The sequence below is a fragment of the Lissotriton helveticus genome, chromosome 2_1, assembly GCF_964261635.1.
Source record: "Lissotriton helveticus chromosome 2_1, aLisHel1.1, whole genome shotgun sequence".
In the NCBI taxonomy this organism is placed as follows: domain Eukaryota; kingdom Metazoa; phylum Chordata; class Amphibia; order Caudata; family Salamandridae; genus Lissotriton; species Lissotriton helveticus.
In genome coordinates this window covers 308,376,749-308,401,937 of record NC_136059.1, presented here as the reverse complement: position 1 = coordinate 308,401,937, position 25,189 = coordinate 308,376,749, and the positions used below count along the sequence as shown (strand labels likewise).

The 25,189-nt window shown below is 40.7% G+C and overlaps 1 protein-coding gene across 2 annotated transcripts in view; it reads left to right on the top strand.

The window, feature by feature from the left end:
* The window catches only part of ZNF532 (zinc finger protein 532), a 388,260-nt gene that overhangs the window by 321,827 nt on the left and 41,244 nt on the right, over positions 1-25,189 (top strand). For both annotated transcript variants that reach the window (XM_078674895.1, XM_078674894.1), the window contains 4 exons: positions 2,075-2,237; positions 4,456-4,725; positions 8,889-9,001; positions 10,218-10,371. In XM_078674895.1, coding sequence (XP_078531021.1) covers positions 2,075-2,237; positions 4,456-4,725; positions 8,889-9,001; positions 10,218-10,371 — 700 coding nt within the window. The remainder of the gene's footprint in view (positions 1-2,074; positions 2,238-4,455; positions 4,726-8,888; positions 9,002-10,217; positions 10,372-25,189) is intronic.

Here is a 25,189-nt window from a genome sequence, read left to right as displayed (position 1 = left end):
GAAGGGCACAGAGTTCTAAAGCTAGCAACAATCTGGGATGACTACACAGAAAAAGGCAGAATCCCTACAAGATTACAGTAAAAGTAATTTTAATTTTGAACAAATATTATATTAATTAAAAGATATAATCAAATGTAAATAAAATAAGTCAATTAAATATTAGACTTAAAATAGAAGTAATTCCCTGTGAATTAAAGGCACCCCCACTGTAATAAAATGCGATATAAAGGTAATCCTGATGTAAGGACCACACTATAAGTACTCCTGGGGTGATCACCTCTGTAGTAACAATTGACATTCCCATTTCATTATGGTCGATCCTGAAGCGTACCTCCGTACTTCCACCCCTGTCCAGCGGTCAGTTTTCCTATTGGTAGATTTACTCTCTAGACATACCTACACATAAATAAACTTGTGGAGAAATCCTCCAGTATGAAAATAATGGCATTGCGATCTTGGCTGCAGTTTGTTTTTTTGAAAGTAGGAAATTGTTCGGGCTGGGGTAGGATCTTTTCTTGAAGACAGTTGTTAAATCTCACAAAGATGACAGTGTGTGCTCTTGAATGTTAGTAATTTGGCAAGCATGGCAGTCTGCAATTCCAGGTTCCAACTAGTTTGTAAATTTCAGTTTGTATGCTTCTTTTCACACTTTTTTTTTTTTTAAAGAAACATTTTAACTTATTTGCTGATTTATTTTTTCAGTTCAGTTATTTTTTTTCTAAATGATAAAAAGATGGACTGGAAAAAATGTACGGCTATAGAACCTTATCTTAGGTGTTAATTTATACACATACAAATTAATTTGTGTTTTTTTAAGGATTCATCCTTTTCTTTTTAAATGGTTCCTCATAAGTATTTTCTTTTTTTCGGTTGTCCTTTCTAGTGTCTGCAATATCTTCCATATCTATATATATAAAAACACGAATATATGTCTGTCTGTCTGTTTGTCCTTTATGCATTACTACACCATTAATTCGATCGCCATGAAACTTTGGGAAGTTAAGTATTCTCCTGCGAAGGTTTTTGACATATATTTTTTTAAATATCGGCCCCCCCCAGGGCCCTCATAATCTTTCGAATACTGATGTCCGCACAAGACGGAAAAACAAAAAATCGTGTATCCACAAGAACTCGAATAAATAAATAGAATTAAAACAGCATTCATCCGATCGCCAGGAAACTTTGGGAAGTTGTTGAGTACACTCCCGCGAAGGTTTCTGGCATACATTTTTTTTAAATATTGGCCCACCAGGGCTCTCATAATCTTTCGAATACTGATGTACGCACCAGACGGAAAAACAAAAAATCGTGTAACCACAAGCACTCGAATAAATACATAGAATTAAAACAACACTTTGAAATGTTTGCCATATTCAAATGAATAGGTTTAAATAAAAATGACAGTGTAAATTGAATGTTATCATAACGAGTTTCCTTGAATTTCCATTCTAAGGAGATCGCAGCAACGCGCGACGGGTAAGCTAGTTTCATATAAAAAATTATTTAATGATGTAAGATTCACAGAAAAATGTAGGGATGCAAAAAGTAGTTTCTTTTACTTTAGGTTATCAGTGAAGCATATTTCGCTTTAATGCACAATTTTAGCCTTAGCAGCCTCAAATTAGGATAATTGAGTGATCTAAACCAAGATTGTGAATATTTGAAACAAACCAATTACAATTGTTTGTAAAGGTGATTAAAAGAAATCCGACGTTGTGACAGAACACAAAGCTGAGTTTGATAGCATTTGATCACTGGTCAGATGTCTTCGGCCTATGGTATTCAACAATTTCTTCTTACGTGATGAGTACTGTAGTTACTGATCTCAAATTTGACTGTGCATACCCAAAATCCATGGATAACGGACCTCAGATATGAGTTGTAGATGAGTATTTTATCATACCAGTGTAGCAGTGTCCAATATAATAAAACCTGTATGGAACAACAATTGGTATATGGGTAGCCACCCAGATACTCAAACTACAGTTTGGTAAATCACGTTGTTCAAAGAAATACAATTAACCTTAAGTCACATAGGTTTTACTGATGACTGTTGCATTTTTCTTCCTCTTAGAACCATCTATAAGTGCTCCATGTGTGACACAGTGTTTACCCTGCAGTCCCTGCTCTTTCGCCACTTTGATCAGCATATTGAAAACCAAAAGGTGTCTGTTTTTAAGTGCCCAGACTGCTCACTTCTGTATGCACAAAAACAGCTGATGACGGATCACATAAAGGTAAGAGGATGTTGTAACTCTTTCTAAATCAAATCAACATTGTCTTTCAGTAAAAGAAAAACTGGGAAGCTAAAGTATAGAGCAACTGAAAGATAAAAACCAGACCTTATTTTCCAGATATGACACTCGCAGACATAAACACATATAAAACACAGTCTTTATGTTCAGATGGTCCACCAGTGTGGTCAACTTATTCTGACCAATTGCTAGAAGACTTCTAGTTGTTAGAATCAAAAGTGTGATGAGATTTGGTAGCTTCTGAGCAGACTCCCACTGCTGTCGAAGTAACAGAACTCCGACTCATGTGGTTGAAATGTTACGGACAGAAGAGCTGAGGAGTAAGTTGGTTATATATGTACATTTTATATTAGAAACTGGGAGTCCTGTTTGTGATACCCTCACAAGTACCGAAAACCCCGGATGTGACAGACTTCCCAATAGGTTTTTCTGCCACCACCTAGGACAATCTAGTACCCTAGTTAAAGCGGACCCAACAAGGTATTTGGGAAGTATTGCAAGTCACTCACAAATCAGGTGCACACCAGCAAACATTCTGTAAATATTTCCCTAGTGTGCCCCGCATGCAGAGTTTGAGGCTGGTATTGGTAAGAGGTGTTAACTTGATCTCTCCTGAAGAATCAATATCCTCGCTACAATGTTCCTGATTATGTGGTGTGATTGGGAGCCATTAGATTTTTGTGTAAGAGAACTGATACTTCTAGGTCATGGACCTTAATGTGAATGTAGGAATGAGACAGATGTTCTAACCAACCACCACTAAAGCAGTATATGCGGACACAATCATATACTTCTGTAATGGTTCCAACATGCTGTTTGAAGTAATCCAGTAAAATCCTAACTGAATTTAATATATTGGTGCATAAAAAGAGGCCCTCCACTATAGGCATGACCTAAAACTATTCAGTTGTCCTAGTTCTACCCTCATTCACTCCCTTGCCATTCTGGGAAAAAAGGACCTGATGTTTGAAATCATTTAGCTGTCATACACCCTTCAATTCCTTAAACCACATGGTTTGTGATTGCTAAATGAGTTTTACAATGCTCTAAACCTATTTTTCCATTTGGTTAAGTGCTTACTGAATTGCAAAATGGGACTAGAAATACATACCTAATCACAATTTGGAAGGGACATGGTTGGGCATCCCTTACAAATTGTTATTTGAAATACTATGGATTATTGGTTTGAGACCACAAACTTGGTGGAAACTATTGATAGAGTTCTGACTCCTCAAATGCGGGGTTAATCAATTCACTTTGTGAATTGAAAAATCAGAAAGTTTGGAAGTTGGCGATAGTCTAAGGAACCACTCCCAACACACCGTATTTAAAAACAAATATATAGACAGACACACACACACTCTTAATTTTTTTATGCAGGCCATTTTCCTTATATATACTATTTAAGAAGCAAAGAGCAGGCCACCATCCTCGTGATGGCATCCAATCAGGTAAGTCTCAGCAGTTTGCAACCTACCTCATGAAAATGTACACAGTAGGTTGGATTGCAATCCAGTCCGAATGGGGATTTTGCAAACTGACTTCATAGTACCTAGGTTGGTTTGCAAAATCTTACTGGACTCCCAAAATGTTGGTGTACAATTTACCGCCACTTTTTGCAAATCTAATTATCATAAAATTCACAAAAAGTGGTTGCAAATAGCACACCAACCTTTTGTGAATCCACTGTCCATAACTGCAACGAGTAAATAATTGAGGGAGCCAAAAGTACATCAAATTTTAAATTATGTTGTAAACTAAATGCATTGTTGGAGGCCAGCTTTTATGTTAAGCTCGGAAAGATGCACAACAGATGGGATCAGGATCAAGTTATTCACTGGCTCACTAGACCTATTTCATAGAAGTCCCCGGGAAATTTTTCAGTGAGCATCCTGACTATGTTCAATACTTCTTTGTACTTTATTCCTGAGGATTAATATGCTATTGCTTTGAAATATCTTCCCTCCTTTTTAATATTTTGAGATTTCATATATTTTGAGATGGTAAATGTAACATCCCTGTAACTTCTTCCATGTAACTTCTTCCCTTTTTAAATGTTATGACTTTATATTATTTGGTGTGTTTTGTCATGTCTAAGGGTGTCCTCATTTAATGTCTGCTGGTTATGTTTTATTTTGTTCTTCATTATGGATTACAGATTTTAACATTGTACGCTTTACTTTAACATCCTATTTTGTAGACTATGCACGGAACATTGAAAAGTGTTGAAGGTCCCCCGAATTTAGGTATACACCTACCTTTGGGTTCTAGACCTTCGCTTCAGAATTCAGCAAGTCATAACAAGGAGGATGTCAAGCCTGTAAATGGAATAGAAAAATCAGAGAAGAAACCAGACCCTGATAATAAAGCTGGAGGGGCTAAAAAAACAGGCTGGACATGTTGGGACTGTGATCAGCTGATCTTACAACGAGATGCCTATATAACGCACATGAAAAAGGAACATGGAAAGGTAAAGTACCAGAAGAAATAGCAACAAATCATTTATAATCAAGGGTAAAGGTAGTAGGCATTGATCTAATAAACGGAAAATAGTCTTCTTTTTGCCTCTGTTGAATGTATATGTCAGTGTTACAGTTTCTGTAATTTGTTTTATAGGCACTTGTAATAACCAGAGTGTGTTTTGCTATCTGTTTCCAAGTTTCCACAGACAGTTGCAGGTTTGCCCTGGTAAGGTGCAAGTGAAAAGGCATGACTTTACTTCTAAAGCAGATGATGACGTTTGACCAGACTGCTAAGATACCATAGAAAAAAACTCAATAGTTGACTTATAATTTTGATTTCAAAACCAGGACTAAAATGTCTGATGCAGAAATTCAACACAACATTTGACACCCAAAAAATATCCCTATAGGTGAAAAATAAATCTTTAAAAGTAAGCAGTGACGTCTTATGGCATTCTTAAGAAATTTAACAATAAAGACAAATATAAGAGACGGAGGTGGAGAGAATGGGATACTGATCCCTTTATGATAGTGTTATCATAAACATAGTATATACTAGGAAGAATTTGGAAAACCAAAGTACACTAAAGAGGAGCCTGAGGGTAGGCATGACAGAAATATGGGGAGGAACAGAAGATAAGGGAGGATCTACATGCAGATTTTCCTGAAGATAATTAGGAGCCTTATCTGACTAGACTTTTTCCGCCTGGTAATATTTCAGCTTATAATGGGGAATTAAAGAGGACACCAGATACTTTTAGTGTTGATAAGGAGGAAGATCAGGCAGGCAGAATGATCTACCTTAATAGAAACATTAACATATTCCCAAAAAGAGGTTAGGTCTTGCCAATCATACACTGTATGATTGAGCAGGTTTTTAAAAGCCAGGCAGTTTTTTGAAAGCCAGGCTGATGCCAGGGCAGTTAAACAGGATAGAAAGTATATATTGGAAATCAAATCATAATTTATCTCTGAGAGCTTATTGATTGTAATATGTAAATTCGTATTTGTAAAGCGCAAACTACTCACCCTTACCGGTCTCAAGGCGCTGGGGGCTGTCGTGGAAATTAAGTGAGCTATTGTCCACAGTCACATCGTGCTGAGCTGAGCCGCAGCCGGAGACAGGGATTGAACCATGAACCCTGTGCTCCGAAGTCAGCTGCCTTGGCCGCTGCACCACACCTCTGCACCATTGCAAGGAAGAGATCTCACAATCCAGCAGCCACAAGTGCCCCACCCTCAAGTCAGGACAGCAGGAGGATTGATGTTGAAGTTAAACTAGTAAAGCGCTCAGCTACCAATGTGGCATCAGCAGTGGGGGGGGGGGGATATTGAGGCAGCAATAAACCCCCCTGAGGAACACAAAAAGAGGGAAGATAATCATCAAAAAGGAAAAAAATGCTCATTGATGCTGTTTTCCTTATAAATGATACAATACTGTCATTTGCCGCATGGGTCAAATGAAAATGTTGACTTTTATCCCACCAGACTAAACCTATAAATGTTTGTTTAGGAGCGTATTGGAGGATTTCTGTTCATTCAGTGGATTTTTACCCTGTAAGCTACAAAAATGTACATATTCTCACACTAGTTTAGAGATCTAAGCCATCACCCACTTCTTTGCATTCAATTTAGAGTCTGTATGAATTATGTTTTTATCAGATTACAAGTACCCACCCTGAGTATTTTGAGAAGCCTGTAACACTAGACCTTATTAGTAGGGAATTTCTAAAAAATGAAGCCATATCACATGGAGAATATTAGATTTTTATTTGAAATTTATAAACCCAGTGTTCTGAAAAATGTAATGATTTTAACTACTTTTGATATGCCACCCTATCTTAAAGCAGTTTTAAATGCAAGACACAGGTTTGTCCTGATTCGTCTAAAACAAGGCACCTTTCATCGTCTGGTCAGCTTCCAAAACCTGAATGACTGGTCCACAATTTTAACTAATTGTCCCTGTAGTGATGTGATGACTTAGAATACTATGCATTTGGTGTTTTTCAGCAAGTTTTATAACCATCAGAGAAAGCTCTACATTATACTGATTATAAGAGGTGCACAATTCACGCAATGTAGACTTGTGGATTTATACCTACAATCTCTGCCTTCCTTGGAGATCTGCTGTAGTATGGCATCCTTTCTGTGGGCTGTTTTTTACGCCAGAAAGAGATTTTTATTTTTAGCTCTCCACGGTAATGAGACATAGTGTGCAATTGCATGCTGTTATGCTGGGTAGTGATGTGTGTTAATTACATGTCATCTTTTGTACTTCTATGTTCCCTACAGTTGAAAAGATTTAAACATGCTTGTTAGGGCAGGTGGGGAGTGCATGGCAGACCGATTTTGAGGTTTCTGTCCTCCTTTCCTCTCTTCATTTGCTGTATTTCACCCAGCTATGCTTAGGAACTTTGTGTGAATGCGGGGAAACAATCCACCTAGATGTGAATGTTAAATTCCTTTTTTATTTCTATGTCTTACTGCACATGCTCTGAGTTGGTGCTATGAATTGTATCTTTTATATTTTTTATATTTGTACTGTTTTATATTATGCATTTATGGATGGCTAATTGCCTCCTAATAAAGTTATTATTGATTGATTGCTAAAGTACTGTCACTGATTTGCTTCTTCCTGTCTATTCTTGAGTGTCTTACATTAATTTAATCTGCTTACCAACAGTAAATCATTCTATGTCTTGGACAACAGGACGTCTATACCTCGATATAATTTCAATAAGTGAATCCCTGTGAACTGTTCTGTTATCCATTTCAGTGTCTCAGGTTTAAATGCGAGTTGGCCCTATTATGTCTGACTTGCTTGCCTGTACATAGGTGCATAGCTTCAGAGGCGGTGTTTGGGTTGTGACACTCCAACTATATGTATTCCCAAAGCAAGAGTTTGTTTTTGAAAATGTTGATAAAAAATCCTGATGACCCCAAACCAAGAGAGTAAAATTTACTCTGTCAATGCAAAGCCTCCTCTGACGGCCTGACAGAGTAGGAGCAATCAGAAGCTGACTGTTTATACCGACAGAACACTTATTATTCTGTTGATGTAAAATCTGCGGTCAGCAAGGCTCACCTTGACTTTGGGTGACAGGGAACTCCATCACCATTACAATGAAGTACATGTCCATCAAACTCTAATTTAGTCCTAGAGGTCCATTTAAGGCAAATCAGTACTGACACTGCTCATCATGGGAACAGTCCTTCCAAACCTTGGTCCTTACTTGCTCCATTCTTTTTAGTTGCGAAATTTGAGATGCACACCACCCGAATCTCACTGACTAAGCTACGCTCCTGCCTGCACATGCTGGATCTAAAATAATATCTACAAATCAGTTTGTCCATTTTTTTTGGTTTACATTTGCACAGGGTGATTTTGCTTGTCCGAATTACATTTCTACTTTTCATGCCCTTATGCCACCTTTCAGAGTTTGCCTTGTCATGGTATGCTCTTGTTTTTGTGCGCTATCTTGGGCGTACCAATTTCTCTTCCTGCCACCTATATTATGGGCAAATGGTTCAGTCATTCACTGAGTTGTATCTGACAGCATGCCTTTCAGCCTCTGTAGGGTAACACAGCATGTGTACTGCACCTTATCTTTATTCATTTTCATTGATTCGGTGCAAGTTTCCCATATCGGAAATCCAGTTAAATCTCGAAAAAAAAACTAAGCATATATACACCTCGATGGCTAAGATACACAAAGTGTGTGCCCTTTTAAAGGTACCCAAGTTGGCGAGCCATTGTTACACGTCAGTAACTGTTTATTTCTTTGTAAAAAACATTCCGAGCAAATTGTTTTATTAAATGTTTTGTCCCTACTGCTTCTTTTCCCAACAGTTGAGCTAAATACCAGATTTGGGAACTTTCCAAAGCCTATATATAATATGCCCTGTCCCTAATTGGAAGTATTCTCTAAAATTCAGATAAATGATAGTAATAAGTATATTAAACACATCTTTAAGCTTATTAAGCCCTGAGTGAACCTAGTAGAATTCCACATGCCCCAGTCAAGGTACACAGTCCTCATTGATTTAACCAACTGATCCGCCTCAGCTATTAATGGTAAAAGTTGTTGTCCACCACTCTATCTTCAGTGATGTTTGTAGATCCTCCAAGTTGACAAATATCATTTCTATGTTTTTTTTTCTTCATGAACAGCAAATGAAGCGACATCCTTGTCGACAGTGCGAGAAATCTTTTAGTTCATCACACAGCCTCTGCCGTCACAACAGGATCAAGCACAAAGGGATTCGAAAAGTTTATAAGCATGTGTAAGTTTTTTATTTTTTTACGTAGATTTGTGTTTGCCAACTTAACATTAGCACCACGTAAATATAAGTGCCTCGTGTTACATTACCAGCAAAAATTCACAATTGAAAATAAAGTTATAGTCATCAGTACTCTGATCAGCATAAACTTCTAACCAACATCTCCTGCCACACATATGAATATCTTAGGAAATTACTTCAAACTATCCATGACTTCAAACTATCCATGTTCTATCAAGGATTAAACAGTTTGCTTGTCGAGAGCCATCTCTGTAACTTACAAAAACTTGAAGACATGTTAATGCATAAAGATCACCAATCAATCCCAAACTATGAAGGTAGAAATGTATTGAATTAGTTTGTGAAGTAGGTCCCAATGTCCCTGTCTTACCGTGTGTAGTGCCCCAGTGACCATCACATAAAGTAAAAATGTTAGGATAGGCAAGTAGAAAAACAAATGGCAATAACGCACTTTGTCTATAGATGCAAAGCACATAGACACATAGAAACACCATAACATTATTCTAGCATGCTATGAAATCATATGTTTTGTCTAGGCTCTGACAGTAGTTGATTGCTTGGAGATCAGTTAGGGTCTTATTCTATCCATCGGGGAATACAATTGCCAGGAAAAACTGTTACCTGGCATATTTGTTTTACCTCTGACGATTTTACTTCTCCCATTCTGTGTTTCCCATGTCTGAATGAAAAGGCAAGGTGACTTTTGCTTTGTAGCTTTTTTGTGTATCTCTCTTCCAGGAGAGTACCTTCATGGTCTTGTGTAGTAGCTCCATTGATGGAATTAGAGTATAGTGGTAATGTGAAATCCTCCAGTTTCTTGAGGAAGTACTAATTCTGCAGTGGAATCGACCAGCAGGGTTTAGTCGACAATGCTATCCACGTGGAGCAAAAACTTCCATTGGCGCATTCTCATTCTGAATCAATAGCTGCTCCAAAAATTGAAGACATTATGTTACTAACAAACTCTGGGGCAGGGTTCAAGTCTTCTTTGTCTTAAAAACTACTGCACAATCATGAAGGGCAGGCTGCTGGATGTTTGTGAAAATCCCTACTTTTTTTTTTAAATGTTGTACCTGTGATTATTCATCTTCTTTACATGCCTATCACTTTTCGACTGCTCTTTTGCTACACATGCGGTACCTTTTTCAGAAGAATATTTCTAATGGTGCAGTGTGTCCCACATTTATGTTTTTTTAAGTGAATGTCCCGATGCAAATGGCACCTTAGTCGAGGAGTCTGTGTTGGAAAACAATATCAATGTTCTGCACGATGAGAAAGAACCCGATGCTAAAGAGGTAATTGCAGAAAATACACCCACAGAAGAAGTTGTAGAGAAAGAAGACGACACTCAGGTACACTTTTTCCAAATATTACCCATTTGCCTTTAGTGTTACATAGATATTGTGGTTAATACTATTACTGTTGTTATCATAAAAGTTACATGATTTCCGTATTTGGTGCAAATACTGTTCAAATTATGCTATTAACACTTTTTTATTATTTCTCTACCTAGTGAAGAAGATTGTTATATTGATAAATACCAATATTGTTTCTCAGGAGGCTCAGTATGGTACATTTACTAAGCAATTGCGGTTTTGTACTTAGTTTTGCAGATTGTACAAATTTAAAGAGAAGTGTAAGAACATGTGTCTTGACTGGCATGCTCTGTGAAATTTATAATAGATACATGCGGCACTTGTACTTCAGCACAACACTAATGCGTTTCATTATGCTAGATATAGGTATAAGCCAAGTGAGCTCATCACATGTAGCTCACTTTATGTATGACAACCAACAGATGAGCAGGGTAGTCTTCTTTTGACAGTGAACTGTAGTGTGGATGAATGGGACTAGAAAATGTTCTCTTTCATTGTCCTCTTGCTTTGAGGCCCAATGACCTTCAGTACCCAGCTTTGTGTTTCTATTGTTATTCCCAGATTGACACTGCAGTGAAATGGAGGCATAGTGTGCCTTTGTCTCTTAATAGTTGCTTCCTCGTGCCAAGCTTCTATATGCTGTCAGAAGCCATTTCCATCACTAATTCTTCATAGTTAATGTAAGATGTGCCCTAGTGGGTTATATTAGTAAATCCATCTGGAAGTCCAGCAGCTATATTTGCAGCTATTAACAAAGAACTTTCTGTTGCTCTGTTATCCCATTGTATATTTTACATTTCAACTAGTGAGGACCCAATAGAACATTGTTTGATTGTGGACAATATAAAGTCAAAAAGATCTTTCTTCGGGTATTAAATAATCCATAAAAGATATAAAAAAAATACATTTCATGTAAAAAGTTATCATTAAATCATTATAAATCATCGCTAGAAATAGAAACATGTACTAAGCCAAGGATATAAGCCAGTACAATATATACAACATATTATAAAAATATGCTCTGGGCCACATAATTTATAATAAAATAATTGCATGATTTCATTTCTTAAAACAGCTAAGGCAATTGATAACCCTCCAGCAACTAACGCATACTTTATAAAACATTTGTTTAAAAATGTACATTTGGCTTTATCAAAAGGGAATCGTGATAGGACTTAATTTTTATATCTTATCTCCTCTAAGGCTGTTAAAAGTTTCTTTCTTGCTACTACACACTCAATACAAGTGGAAACAGTATGACAAATTAATGCATTCTCCAGCTTACATAAACACTTAAATGCTTCTTGATACAAAATAATTTCTGGGTTAAGAATAAGGTTTATCCTAATATCTTTAAATAGCCTGCAAAATAACATGTTTACAGTAACAGTTTATTGTGAGGCCCGGTCATCACAAGGGCATTTTGGTAAAAAAGAAATCCATGCATCTTTCATGGGGCATGCTACCAGCTGGTACAGAATGCCCAATCTCATTTGTGTGAGATAAAATCTCTGCTGGGTATTTGTTAATGTAGTTCAATACATGGGTAATCCCAGATGTTCCTGACATGTAAAGTATCTAACTACAGAAGGTTTATGACTTTCTCTTGTCTCTCTTACACTTCTTCTATAGTTATTAAACATTGTTTTTATCTCCTTACTAAAATGGTAAATAGTGGCGAATTTCATACAGATGTACCCTTAAGAGATTCAATTAACAACCTATTTATGTATGCTAGCCATGGGATCTTATAATAGTCTTCGAGATTTAGGCAGTCAGAAATGTCTTCTTTTGAACATTTTGACCTTCCTTTTCTCCAAATATTGTGCCAGCAGATATTAGAGTTCAGGTCAGTCGAGTCTTCGATATTCGGCATGTTCAACTAGCTGTGGGTAATAAAAGTTGAGATGGTGGGGAGTACTGCCAAGACCTTACATAAAAACTGATTTTCCTCTAATTGTAGCTATAGGTTCTTGGCCATACCCCACACAGCTTCCCCATGTATAGCAGAGGGTATACATTTACTTCTGTTTAATTTTGACAATTCTCAAATTGGCTTATTACCAATTTTGCTAGAAAATCTGAACAGACCCCATGTGCCTGAATGTGTGAAAAGTATACTAGATAAGAAAAGGTCTGCACTTTGATCAATCTATTGTCCTTCACAAATTGTGTTCTCTTTCTAGGGTTTCCCCTTCCACAAACCATGGTAAATGTTTTGGACAGTCTTCGCTTCAGATCTTTTTGCTACATGTATGCTGCAAACTCCTCAGACCATATAGAACATTGTTTTCTATATGTTTGTTTGTAGCAGTCTTTTATATTTCATCTTTCTAAAATTGTACACATATTGTATTTTTGTAAACTTGTTCTGTCTACTTGGTATTACAGCGATTGGAGACTGTAACAACAGTAACTGCAGTACATGAGTTGTGATGAAGGGTCCTGGATAAGGGTGTGCCCTGACTTCATTTTGTATTTCGCATATATTTTTCTTCATTTTTTCAACAATAACTTGTAACTATTGTTTCTAATGCTATTTTGTTCTTCATGTTATTCTTTAACTACTATTCTTCATGATCTTATTTGCCAAGTACCTCAAACAAGAAGCTGTACAAACCTGGCCTTAATGGTTACAAATCCCAACTTTCACCAAATGCCACTTGGATTCACTTGAATTCACCCTGGACACCAATCTCACCTTCAAGGAGCACATTGACAATTAAACAAATATGGCCTAGTACCAGCTCTCTATTCTGAAGAAAGGTATGCCATTGCTTACAAAAAGTAACTTAAGAATTTATGTTCAAACCCTCGTACTCTCGCATCTGGATGGTGGTAATACACTGCTCAAGAGCGTACCTGATCCCACATATGCTTCCCTTAAGGGCATCCTACAGTCCACAATAAGCCTCATCCAGGGCCTGAACAAATATGGCCACATCAGCCCTATCCTGATGGAACTCCATTGGCTTCCGTTGCCGGCCGTCATCATCTCAAAACCCAACTGCATCATTTATAAAGCCATCGTGACCAGCAACCTTGCTCATCTTGTAGACAAGCTCACCATCTCGGTTAATTCTCAGCACACTAGCAGCCAGGACTCCATCAACAGCAGAACTTTGTGGGATGGAGTGGCCAACATCTTCCCAGGTATCACATAGGGCATTCGGCCAACCCACCAGATGAACAGGATGCTGTGAAATATGCCATACGTTCAGGCCTGGATACCATTGCCTGTGTGAGTAGGGCATTTATTACAAAAACAGTGGACTCTAGTATTTTGGAGATCAGGGTAAGAATAGGCATACACTAGATAGATAGTATGTTCTTTGTCCAGCCGGACAGGTATTTATTCGATAAATATACACAATTTAGAAGAGAATTTCACAGTAATGTCAAGTGGGCACGGCCCGTGACCCACAGTGAACAAGACAAAACAACAAAATTCAGGCAAAAGCGAACAAGGCGGTCTGTATACTTGTACTCAGTGAACAGACGTGATTGCGTTTTTGAGCACCATTGCACAAAGCATTTACGAACATTTTAGGTACATATGGTACTAATGTGTTGACGACGTTTTGATGCCGAAACCTTAAATACATGGCATCATCTTCAGAACAAGAATATAAATCATGTTTGTCTTGAAATTGCCCTTTGTGCAGGTTCAGCTTTTCCGTTATAGGAAACTGGAATCCAGGCTGTGGAGGCGGTATGGGCAATGAGAAGCCCTTCGCGAGCGGGTCTGTTCAGCGAGATCCCGCATTTGTCTTCGAGACAGTCTGGACCGCGGCTCGTTTTAAGCCGGTAGCACGATCGCAGTACACGGCACCTTCAGGCGGGGATCGCCTAAAGGTGCCGAAGAGCGAATCCCCGCTGAAGAGCGATCCCCGCCTGAAGGTGCCGTGTACTGCGATCGTGCTACCGGCTTAAAACAAGCCACGATCCACCAGATGGTTTCAGGAATGTCACAAGCACTTTCGATTCTCTGTGCCCCCCTTTGCATTACAAGTACACCTCGAGTGTTCACAAAAGTGGTCACAGCATGTCAGCAAAAATTGGGAGTACTAGCCATCCCATAACTCGACGACTGGCTACCAAAAGTGAACTTGCCACAATCAATCATAAACCAGCTCTAGATGACGGCCCACCTGTTTGCATCATAGTTCCATCAACATGCTGGTCACACCTGACTCCTTTGCAATGGCTACTCTTCATAGTAGCAATCCTGGACATTGTGCTCATCTTTACAAGTCCAGGACATTTGGGCTATGATCCTGATCTTTGAACCTTTGACCTGGGTCTCAGTGATAGTAGCTTTGAAGCTTCTTGGCCTTTTGGCCTCCGGCTTCCTGCTTGTGGACTCTCACCAGGTGGCAAATGTGAGTCCCAGTGGACTCTGCACCAAGGGATTATCTCTGATTCCATCTAAGTGTCGGAGGAGACTGTGAAATACCTGCAGTGGTGACTGCTCGACTGCAGATGAACTGGCGGCAGACCTCTCTCCATACCCCACAGAGACATGACAGATGGGTAGTTGCTGAGTTGAGGTGGTTGCCTGGGAGAGGTGGATATCCGAGAGCTCTGGCCTCCGTCAAAAGCTTTGTCTCCACATCAACTTGACCGTGAACGGCCAATAATACCTCTATGTGGTACTGCCACAAACAGAGCGAGATGGGGTTGTGCGTCCTGTGCTAGGAGGCTTCGCATCTCTGGAAGCGGCTGAATGCTCAGGGCATCTCCTTGATCGCCTAGCATCTTGATGGATCTTTTAACACCATGGCAGACCAATTCAAGTTGCCTTGTGGATCATGAATGGAATTTTCTCTCGGGTGGCACAGGGCATTTTCAAACAATGGGGGAGCCTTGGCTTGATCTGATCGCCACCGCAGGGAACACGCAGTGTAAAAACTTTAATTTGTTGAAAATCCTAAGGCAATTCGTCTTCAAGGACGCCTTTCAGTTTGACTGGGGTCAGGACTCCTGTATGTCTTTTCGCCCCTACCTCCTGTGCCCAGAGAGCTGAAAACTAGGAAAGACCAGGCCCAAGCCATCCTAGTGGCACTAGACTGGCCGAGTAGAGTGTGGTGCCCAGACCTTCTGGCCATGAGCATCTATCCTCTGACCGGCTGCTCCTTTGGAAGAAGCTCCTGTTGCAGCAGTAGGGTAGGGTTCTCTTCCCGAACGTGCACAGGAGCTGCACAATGTACACATCTATGCATGGAGATTGAGCTGCAACAGTTGAAGACTTTTGATCTCCCTCTCAAAGTGATTGGTGTTATTCTGGCAGCCTGACACCAAAACTGTCTCAGCAGGACGCTGGAAGAAATTTGTTGTGCGGTGTTCTTCTTGTGACATTCAGCCTTTACAGACAAAGTTGTCAGAGATCCTATTGTTTTGTCTCTCCTTAGCCCAGCAAGGCCTTGCCATGGCAGTAGTTAAGGTTGCCTTTAGTCCTTTTTAAGTTTGCCAGATCGCGTCTCTCTTCAAATCTTTTTGTGAGGTGTTTCTTGAAGGGGCTGGTCCGGTCCACATGTTCCCACCAACACCTTTTGTAATGCCGCAGTGGAACCCTAATTTAATTCATATGTACCTGATGTGCACTCCCTTTACCCATGCACAGCTGCTCTCTGCACATGCTTACCATAAAAACTGTATTCCTCATCGCTATAAATTTTGGCTAGTGAATGAGTTTACTTCACGCGTGTCCATCCAGCAGCCATGCACATCATTCTTTTCTGACAACCTGGTCCTTTGAACAAAAGCAGCATTCCTGACAAAGGTAGTCATACACTTTCCTGTACGGGAATCCATAACCTTGTCATCTTTCTACACTCCACCTCATCTGTCCAAGGAAGAGCAATGGCTCCACCTTCTTGATCTTAAGAAGTCCCTCAATTTCTACATTGATCAAACCAGAAGCCTTAAATTAGACTTAACTTTTTGTGAGCTTCTTGGGGCCTTAAAGGGGAAAGTGGTACATAATAGTACCATCTCTTCATGGATTATATTTTGCTTAAAAAATCTGCTAAAGTGTAGCCAAGAAGGTTTGCACATTCATTCCACCAGAGCAGAGGCTGCTACCTCTATGCTAGCGCTTGATGTGCCAGTCTTGAACATCTGTCAGGCTGCAACCTGGGTGTCACACCACATGTTAAACCACAAAAGAGCTGCTCCCAGCGGAAAAAACAAAAGTGAGCTAAGTGTGAATGTTTCTTAGTTTAAAGTATTGACATCTTACAAAAAGTGTAAGACTGGTCTCGCACACCACCTGGTGTCATGCTTCATCATTGACCAGTCCTCGCCCTCCAAAAACTCGGTTTGATGGAGGGCGGGCATGCACCTGACGACAGGGATGCACTTCTAAACTAAGTGGGGGCCCAAAGAAACGTGAGTTAAAAATCCATTATTCGCCTCATATTATTTTTAATGTTACTGGCGCCTATATGGTATACTAAAAACGTGGTCGGTGTGTTGGGGTATTAATTGTCCCCACACCGATATTAAGAGGTCGACATGTTTCTGCCAAATGGCCCGTGTGGGTCCGCGGCATTAATCAGGACCTATGTGTGACTAAGGGGCGGGCTCCACATAGTCCAAACTGTAGTTGGAGGGTGTCCACTATGTGGGCAGGTGGTGAAAATGCTCCACTGCAAGGTGGCCTTGGTAGTAGCAGCCTGAAATGAAATAATAATATACAAAAGAAACAATTACACAGGGATAGTGATAATACATGGCGTGCAGCAAGGGATGTGTCTGCACACTCATTATTACATGATAATAATGCTTACCCTAAATATTAGAACTCATTGTCCATAGGAGGGTGAAAGACCAGGGATCCTTTTGATACGAGGCTTTTGTTAAAAGATGAGGAGAAAGAAGAGAAATAAATGCCCAGAATTAGTCCTTTTATAAAAAGTATAGGTGAAGTTTCACGTATCTCCAAGGTAAGAGTCCCAATCACTAGACTCACTCACATGTTCTCACACAAGCATACTCTTACTGTGTATTGAGGTATTTTCCGCTGCTCCACCTATGCGTCCTTCTCCTCTCCTCGATGGTTGTGGAATGATGTGTGAGGGGAGGGGAGTATATATAGTGCATGCCCGACTTAATCAGTAGCACCTGTAGTTACTTATCGTGAGATGTCCCAATACGAGTAATGCAACCAAATGCCTGACCAACCTTATGTGTAAGAAGGAGATTCACGGAGGTTGCCTGACTCGCCATAAATGGCCCTTCCGGACTCTGGTTTCCGATTGGAAACACCTGTGATATTCCTGAGCGCGGGTCGCTAGTGTTGCAGGTTCTAGCATGCGCAAAGGAGTAGTGTCAAAGAGTCGGAGCATGCGCAACTGGTTTAGGAAGCGGCTCGTGTCAACGAGTCGAGGCATATGCGACTGATTTGAGAAGCGGCTCGTGTGGTGCGCATGCGCACAAGGATGTAGTTCGGAGTACGCTTCTATGGAAAATGCAACGTGGTCGTGCACCGCGATCATAGCCTCAATAGCGCGTGCATGTTAAAGGGGCCGAACTTCATGAGTATTCTTTATAGCACCAAAGGTGCATATATACAAAGTGGTCAAAGAAGGGAAAAATAGACCAGTTATGTACTGGTTTAGTATGTATGACACAAGAAGCAGATCTACATGTAGTGTGCATGTACCCATGTAGATATGAAACAAAAACTGTAACTGTGAGGTCTACTTCATTGGGAAGTGACAGGCACAGGTGTTAGGCAGTACTGAGATACCAGGTTTGCTTATAACATTACAGAAATGTGGAAATGTATCGCCATGTCTAGTGTTCTTGATAGACTCAGTTGTATATGGTTCGTAATGCAACCCAAAGACAGTCAATTCACGTGGCCAGTTGAGGCCGCGGTATATCATCATTAAGGCCATTGATCCATGTTCGCAGGCGGTACACCCATCGCTGTTCTCTAATATGTAGCGGTTTGGTGAGATCGCTCTTCTGTTTCCTCATTACTTCCAGCACTACCCATTTGAGATCATTGTCTGTGTGATTCTGGTCAACAAAATGCTTTGTGAGTTTGGTGTTTGTTTTTCGATACCTTATGGTACTTCGATGTTCATTGATCCTGGTTTTTATTTTTCGTGTGGTCATGCCCACGTATTGTAAGTTGCATGGGCATGTCAGGAGGTACACCACATTCTCTGTGTTGCAATTGAAAAAGGTATTCAATTTCCATGGACGTGTGTTGCCAATGTTCACCTCTTTCGTGGTTATGGTAAGAGGGCATGCAACACAGTTGCCACAGGCATAGTGTCCAGTTGGTTTTGGTGTATTCCATAGGGTGATTTGATCACCCGATCTTGTAATTGGGTCTTTTTCGTGTACCAGTTCATCTCGTAGATTTCTGCTGCGTTTGAATGCAAACAACGGTGGGTCCCAACGTTTTCCAGCGCTTTGTAGAATATGCCAATTCTTTTTCACAATCTTTTGAATAGTGTTTGATGCCGGGGTGTATGTGGTGACACAAACAAGTCTATTGGTTATTTCTTTTTCAGCAGTTTCCAATAAGGCATCTCGATTGATATTCTTGGCTCTTTTCTTTGCTTGTTTGATCATTTTTCTTGGGTAATGACGTTCTAGAAGTTTAGTTTCCAACACATCTGCTTGTTCCAGGAAAGTTCCTTTTTCGGTACAGTTTCTACGGACCCGTAGAAATTGTCCCACCGGGAGGTTGTTCCGTAGGGCTTTAGGGTGGAAGCTTTCGTAAAGCAATAAGCTGTTCCTGTCTGTTGGTTTGTTATGTACTTGTGTACTAATCCCCCCTGTATTCATGTAAATGTCCAAATCCAAAAAGACGGCATGCTCCTTCTCAATAGAATGAGTGAATCTAAGATGTTGGCCCTTTGAGTTAACCCATTCAACAAATGCTTTAGCTGTATCCACAGTTCCATGCCATATGATAAAGACATCATCTATAAACCTTTTCCAGGTTTTCAATTGTGATGTGAACGGGTTGCTGTCATTGAAGATATGGTCTTCCTCAAATTGATGTACATATAGGCATGCAAGGCTTGGGGCAAATGTACTGCCCATTGAGGTACCAGTAATCTGATGGTATAAAGTTTCTTCAAATTCAAAGACGTTTTCTGTTAAAGCTACCTCTGCGCATTCCATTACAAAATGTTGGGGGGTCAGGTAATTCCATTCGGTGTTCAGGAGGATATTTTCCACTACCTCCAGGGTGCGTCTTTGCGAAATGCTGGTATAAAGTGCCTCTTTGTCCATAGTCATAAAAAGATGATCATCTGACGCATCAATCTCTAGGTCTCTTAGTAGGCACAAGACGTCCTTGGTGTCACGGAGATATTATCGTGATTTTTGCACGATTGTTTTGAGAAACTAGTTGCAAAATTGCGACAATGGTTCCAGAACAGATCCAATCCCAGGAACTATTGGTCGTCCAGGTGGGGGATTTTTCTTTTTGTGAATTTTCGGTAGAGTATAGAATCTGGGGATCCTGGGCGATTCATTAACCAAAAACTCAGCTTCATGTTTTGTAATCCAGTCGTTATTCAGAGCTTCGTTGACCATGCTCTGTATTTTATTAGTTAGACGTGTTGTTGGGTCATTTTGGCACTTCTCATAGCTGATGGCATCCGAAAGTAGACGGTTACATTCCTCCCGGTACATGGTTTTATTCATTAGAACTGTTGCACCGCCCTTGTCTGCAGGCTTTATTGTGAGTTCAGAGTTGGTTTTCAATTTTTCAAGGGCTTTTCGTTCAGGGTTTGTCAAATTTTGGAATCCCTTTTCTTCCTTGAAGTTGACCCCTTCAATCTCTGTAAGCACTGCTTGCTCAAATGCTTGTATATGGCGCGGAATTGTCTGGGTGGGTGGTGTAAACGTAGATTTCTTCCTGAGTCCTGTGTTGATATGTTCTCTCAGAGTATCATTGTCTTCCCCGAAGTGGTTCCGAAGTTTTATCTTCCTGAAAAATTGTGCCCATTCAATGTGTAATAGGAATGGGTCGTTGGCAGGTGTTGGAACAAACCCAAGGCCCTTTCTCAGGATCGATTCTTCATCAGATGAGAGAGTGTAGTCACTGAGGTTCACAATATTAGTTAGTCCCGGCTGTTCGACGGGCCGTCCCCTCTCCCCCGGCTTCTTGTTCCCATTGCTACTGGTGTCTGATCCTCCCATTGTACCCTTGTGTTTCGTCTTTTTTGCCTTCCTCTTCCCCTGCCACGGCCTCGGAATAAAAAAAATTGTGGGCCTTGGGGGAAACCAAACACTGGTGGATAGAAGAGTTGCTGCCAAAACCCCATGTGGGGCATCGAGGGAGGCATCATGTGTTGGTTATAGTTTTGTTTACGTCCACCTTGGTGGTCATCAGAGCTCTCATCACTGCTACTATTGCCACTTGTGCTCCTATCATCGCCAGAACTAAAAGTCCAGTTCTGTGGTGTCTGTCGGAAGCGCTGTTGTTGTTTCCTCGCTTGTTGTGGTTGAGCTGGTTTCTCATAGTATTCATCAGTGGTATACGGGTATGTTTTTTCTCTACTGAATTTTTGTACATCTTTCTTAAGCTTTGTTAACATAGACTGGGTGAGGTAGTCTTGATATTCGGTATGATCTATATTGATTTCCTCCAGTTTCTTTTTGAAAACTGCGATCTGAACCACAGACCCAATTACAAGATCGGGTGATCAAATCACCCTATGGAATACACCAAAACCAACTGGACACTATGCCTGTGGCAACTGTGTTGCATGCCCTCTTACAATAACCACGAAAGAGGTGAACATTGGCAACACACGTCCATGGAAATTGAATACCTTTTCCAATTGCAACACAGAGAATGTGGTGTACCTCCTGACATGGCCATGCAACTTACAATACGTGGGCATGACCACAGGAAAAATAAAAACCAGGATCAATGAACATCGAAGTACCATAAGGTGTCGAAAAACAAACACCAAACTCACAAAGCATTTTGTTGACCAGAATCACACAGACCATGATCTCAAATGGGTAATGCTGGAAGTAATGAGGAAACAGAAGAGCGATCTCACCAAACCACTACATATTAGAGAACAGCGATGGGTGTACCGCCTGCGAACATGGATCAATGGCCTTAATGATGATATACCGTGGCTACAACTGGCAACATGAATTGACTGTCTTTGGGTTGCATTACGAACCATATACAACTGAGTCTGTCAAGAACACTAGACATGGCGATACATTTCCACATTTCTGTAATGTTATAAGCAAACCTGGTATCTCAGTACTGCCTAACACCTGTGCCTGTCACTTCCCAATGAAGTAGACCTCACAGTTAGTTTTTGTTTCATATCTACATGGGTACATGCACACTACATATAGATCTGCTTCTTGTGTCATACATACTAAAACAGTACATAACTGGTCTATTTTTCCCTTCTGTGACCGCTTTGTATATATGCACCTTTGGTGCTATAAAGAATACTCATGAAGTTCCGCCCCTTTAACATGCACGCGCTATTGAGGCTATGATCACGGTGCACAACCAGGTTGCATTTTCCATAGAAGTGTACTCCGAACTACATCCTTGTGCGCATTCGCACCACACGAGCCGCTTCACAAATCAGTCGCATATGCCCCGACTCGTTGACACGAGCCGCTTCTTAAACCAGTTGCGCATGCTCCGACTCTTTGACACTACTCCTTTGCGCATGCTAGAACCCGCTACACTAGCGACCCGCGCTCAGGAATATCACAGGTGTTTCCAATCGGAAACCAGAGTTCGGAAGGGCCATTTATGGCGAGTCAGGCAACCTCCGTGATTCTCCTTCTTACACATAAGGTTGGTCAGGCATTGGGTTGCATTACTCTTATTGGGACATCTCACGATAATTAACTACAGCTGCTACTGAATAAGTCGGGCACGCACTATATATACTCCCCTCCCCTCACACATCATTCCACAACCATCGAGGAGAGGAGAAGGACGCATAGGTGGAGCAGCGGAAAATACCTCCATACACAGTAAGAGTATGCTTGTGTGAGAACATGTGAGTGAGTCTAGTGATTGGGACTCTTACCTTGGAAATACGTGAAACTTCACCTATACTTTTTATAAAAGGACTAATTCTTGGCATTTATTTCTCTTCTTTCTCCTCATCTTTTAACAAAAGACTCGTATCAAAAGGATCCCTGGTCTTTCACCCTCCTATGGAGCAATGAGTTCCAATATTTAGGGTAAGCATTATTACCATGTAATAATGAGTGTGCAGACACATCCCTTGCTGCACGCCATGTATTATCACTATCCCTGTGTACCTTTGTGTAATTGTTTCTTTTGTATATTATTATTTCATTTCAGGCTGCTACTACCAAGGCCACCTTGCAGTGGAGCATTTTCACCACCTGCCCACATAGTGGACACCCTCCAACTACAGTTTGGACTGGGTGGAGTCCGCCCCTTAGTCACACATAGGTCCTGATGAATGCCGCGGACCCACACAGGCCATTTGGCAGAAACATGTCGACCTCTTAATATCGGTGTGGGGACAATTAATACCCCAACACACCGACCACGTTTTCAGTATACCATATAGGCGCCAGTAACATTAAAAATAATATGACGCCTATAATGGATTTTTAACTCACGTTTCTTTGGGCCCCCACTTAGTTTAGAAGTGCATCCCTGTCGTCAGGTGCATACCCGCCCTCCATAAAACCGAGTTTTTGGAGGGCGAGGACTGGCAAATGATGAAGCATGACACCAGGTGGTGTGCGAGACCAGTCTTGCACTTTTTGTAAGATGTCAATATTTTAAACTAAGAAACATTCACACTTAGCTCACTTTTGTTTTTTCCGCTGGGAGCAGCTCTTTTGTGGTTTAACAGTTATGTTGGAGGCCGCTAGATCCTAGAACCCCATGCCTCCAGTTCCCCTATACCTAGACAGACTCTGGGTCATTGTGGTTATACATGTCCCACCACATGTCCAAAAAGCACTATTTTGTGGACTGCCAGGTACAGCAGGACATACACTTGACCTGATCTGTCCTGCAAGATTTCCTGGTCTGAGTCACTCCACAGGGCCTCCACCATGGGAAGTACGTCTGTGGTATGTGTTTACAAGGTGAGAAATCTGCTGGTAGAAGCCTCTATCAGAAGAACTAGTTATTTGCCTTTGGTAACACCTTTTCTGGTAGAGACTCAGTCTAACTGCAGATTCATCAAAGGCCTACACACCTCTACTCTCTGTGGAATAGAATCATACACTTCACTAATAATATCTCAATCTAGCGATCTACACACGGGGATATTCTGATTTCTGCGGGCTCCATGGCGCAAATAGTGCTCCGGAAGAAGCTGGCACCAGCGTATAGCAGTGGTGCAGATATAGTGACCCCGACGTTGCATCCAGAGCAGGGTGTATCTTGCCGCGGAACCACACAGCACCACCTACTGACGTGCAAGGGAGTTGTTATTGAACATTTTTCGGACCCTGTCTTGCACTTGGAGGTATTTACACTGTGATGAATCTACGGTTAGATAGAGTCTCAAAGAGAAAAGGTGTATCTTGTTCTTGTAGCTTAAAGTGTACTCCTAGAGACTTCTTATATTTTAGACCATAAAGCTCTCTATTGCTAGATAAGGCATCTGCATGGATTATAGTGTAACACGCACTTAGACACATATCATACCCGGGTGTCAATGCACATTATATTTTGACGGGCATTGCAAAGCCATGTATACAGTAAGAAATTTGAGAGATTTATTGTAAGACAGTTCATCAGAGAGGCTGCCTCTTTTTGGTCGATGACAGCATGGCTAACATACACACTTAGACTCATCTTGGTGGTCCTCCATTTCACCCTTAAATATAAACAATATGTATTGTATCTGATGTAGTCTAAACCTTTGTCTGTCTCAATGACCACCCCAAACAGTCCTCTGAACCTTCAGAAGTGTCTACTTAAAATATCCAATGTAGCACCAGCTCACTATACATAGCAGTTCAAAGGGCTCATGTTTGTGTTTTTAATAAATCAATCAGAACACTTTACAATATGGCAGATCACATTGGCTTGAAGTACAGTAGCAGTCGACAAAAGAGTGTAGGTCTGTGGCTTGTTTACCTCCGGGGTTCTCTGACATTTTTTTACGACAAAGATGTAGATTTCCCTGAATATGCTGAGTGCTTGATCCCCTGTGGTAGACCCTACGCTTTTTGAGCTGGCTCAATGCTCGTTTATCATTTTCAGGGTTCCGTGAACATTAACAAAGTGTGCTGGTTTTGGTTAACATTTTTCGATGCGCAGGTGGGAGTTTCACTACATATCTTAGAGAGACTGGCTGCCTTTTCTAAAATCTTTGGGCAAGGAAAGGATGTTGTTTATGGCGATCTCATCCTTTACCCTGCCTTGAGTCTTTAACTTGCGATTCTGATTTAATATCCCGTTCGTCTACGTTTTTGAAGATAAGTGTGCACCTTTTATTCTTCACGCAGCTCCAATGCAAGGTGGTTCATCTGTTCACATTTCAAATGCAGCTGGCTAATATCTGTGACATACTGGCCTACTGCATGAAAGGTTATATTTCAACTGTGTTTCAGAAGGGTAGTACAGCTGTCAGAGTCAGCCGTTTGTGGCACACTTTTGACCAAGAGAGCTCAGGATGCATGTAGGAAAGTAGGATCTGCTTTCATGGTTAAGCCCAGTTTTTTGCTTGATGTAATGCTGCTATCCACCAGTCTTGACTGGGATCCTGCTATTCAGGATCTCAGTCTCTGTGCTTTCTCCCCTAAATTGGTTTGGTAAGTACTT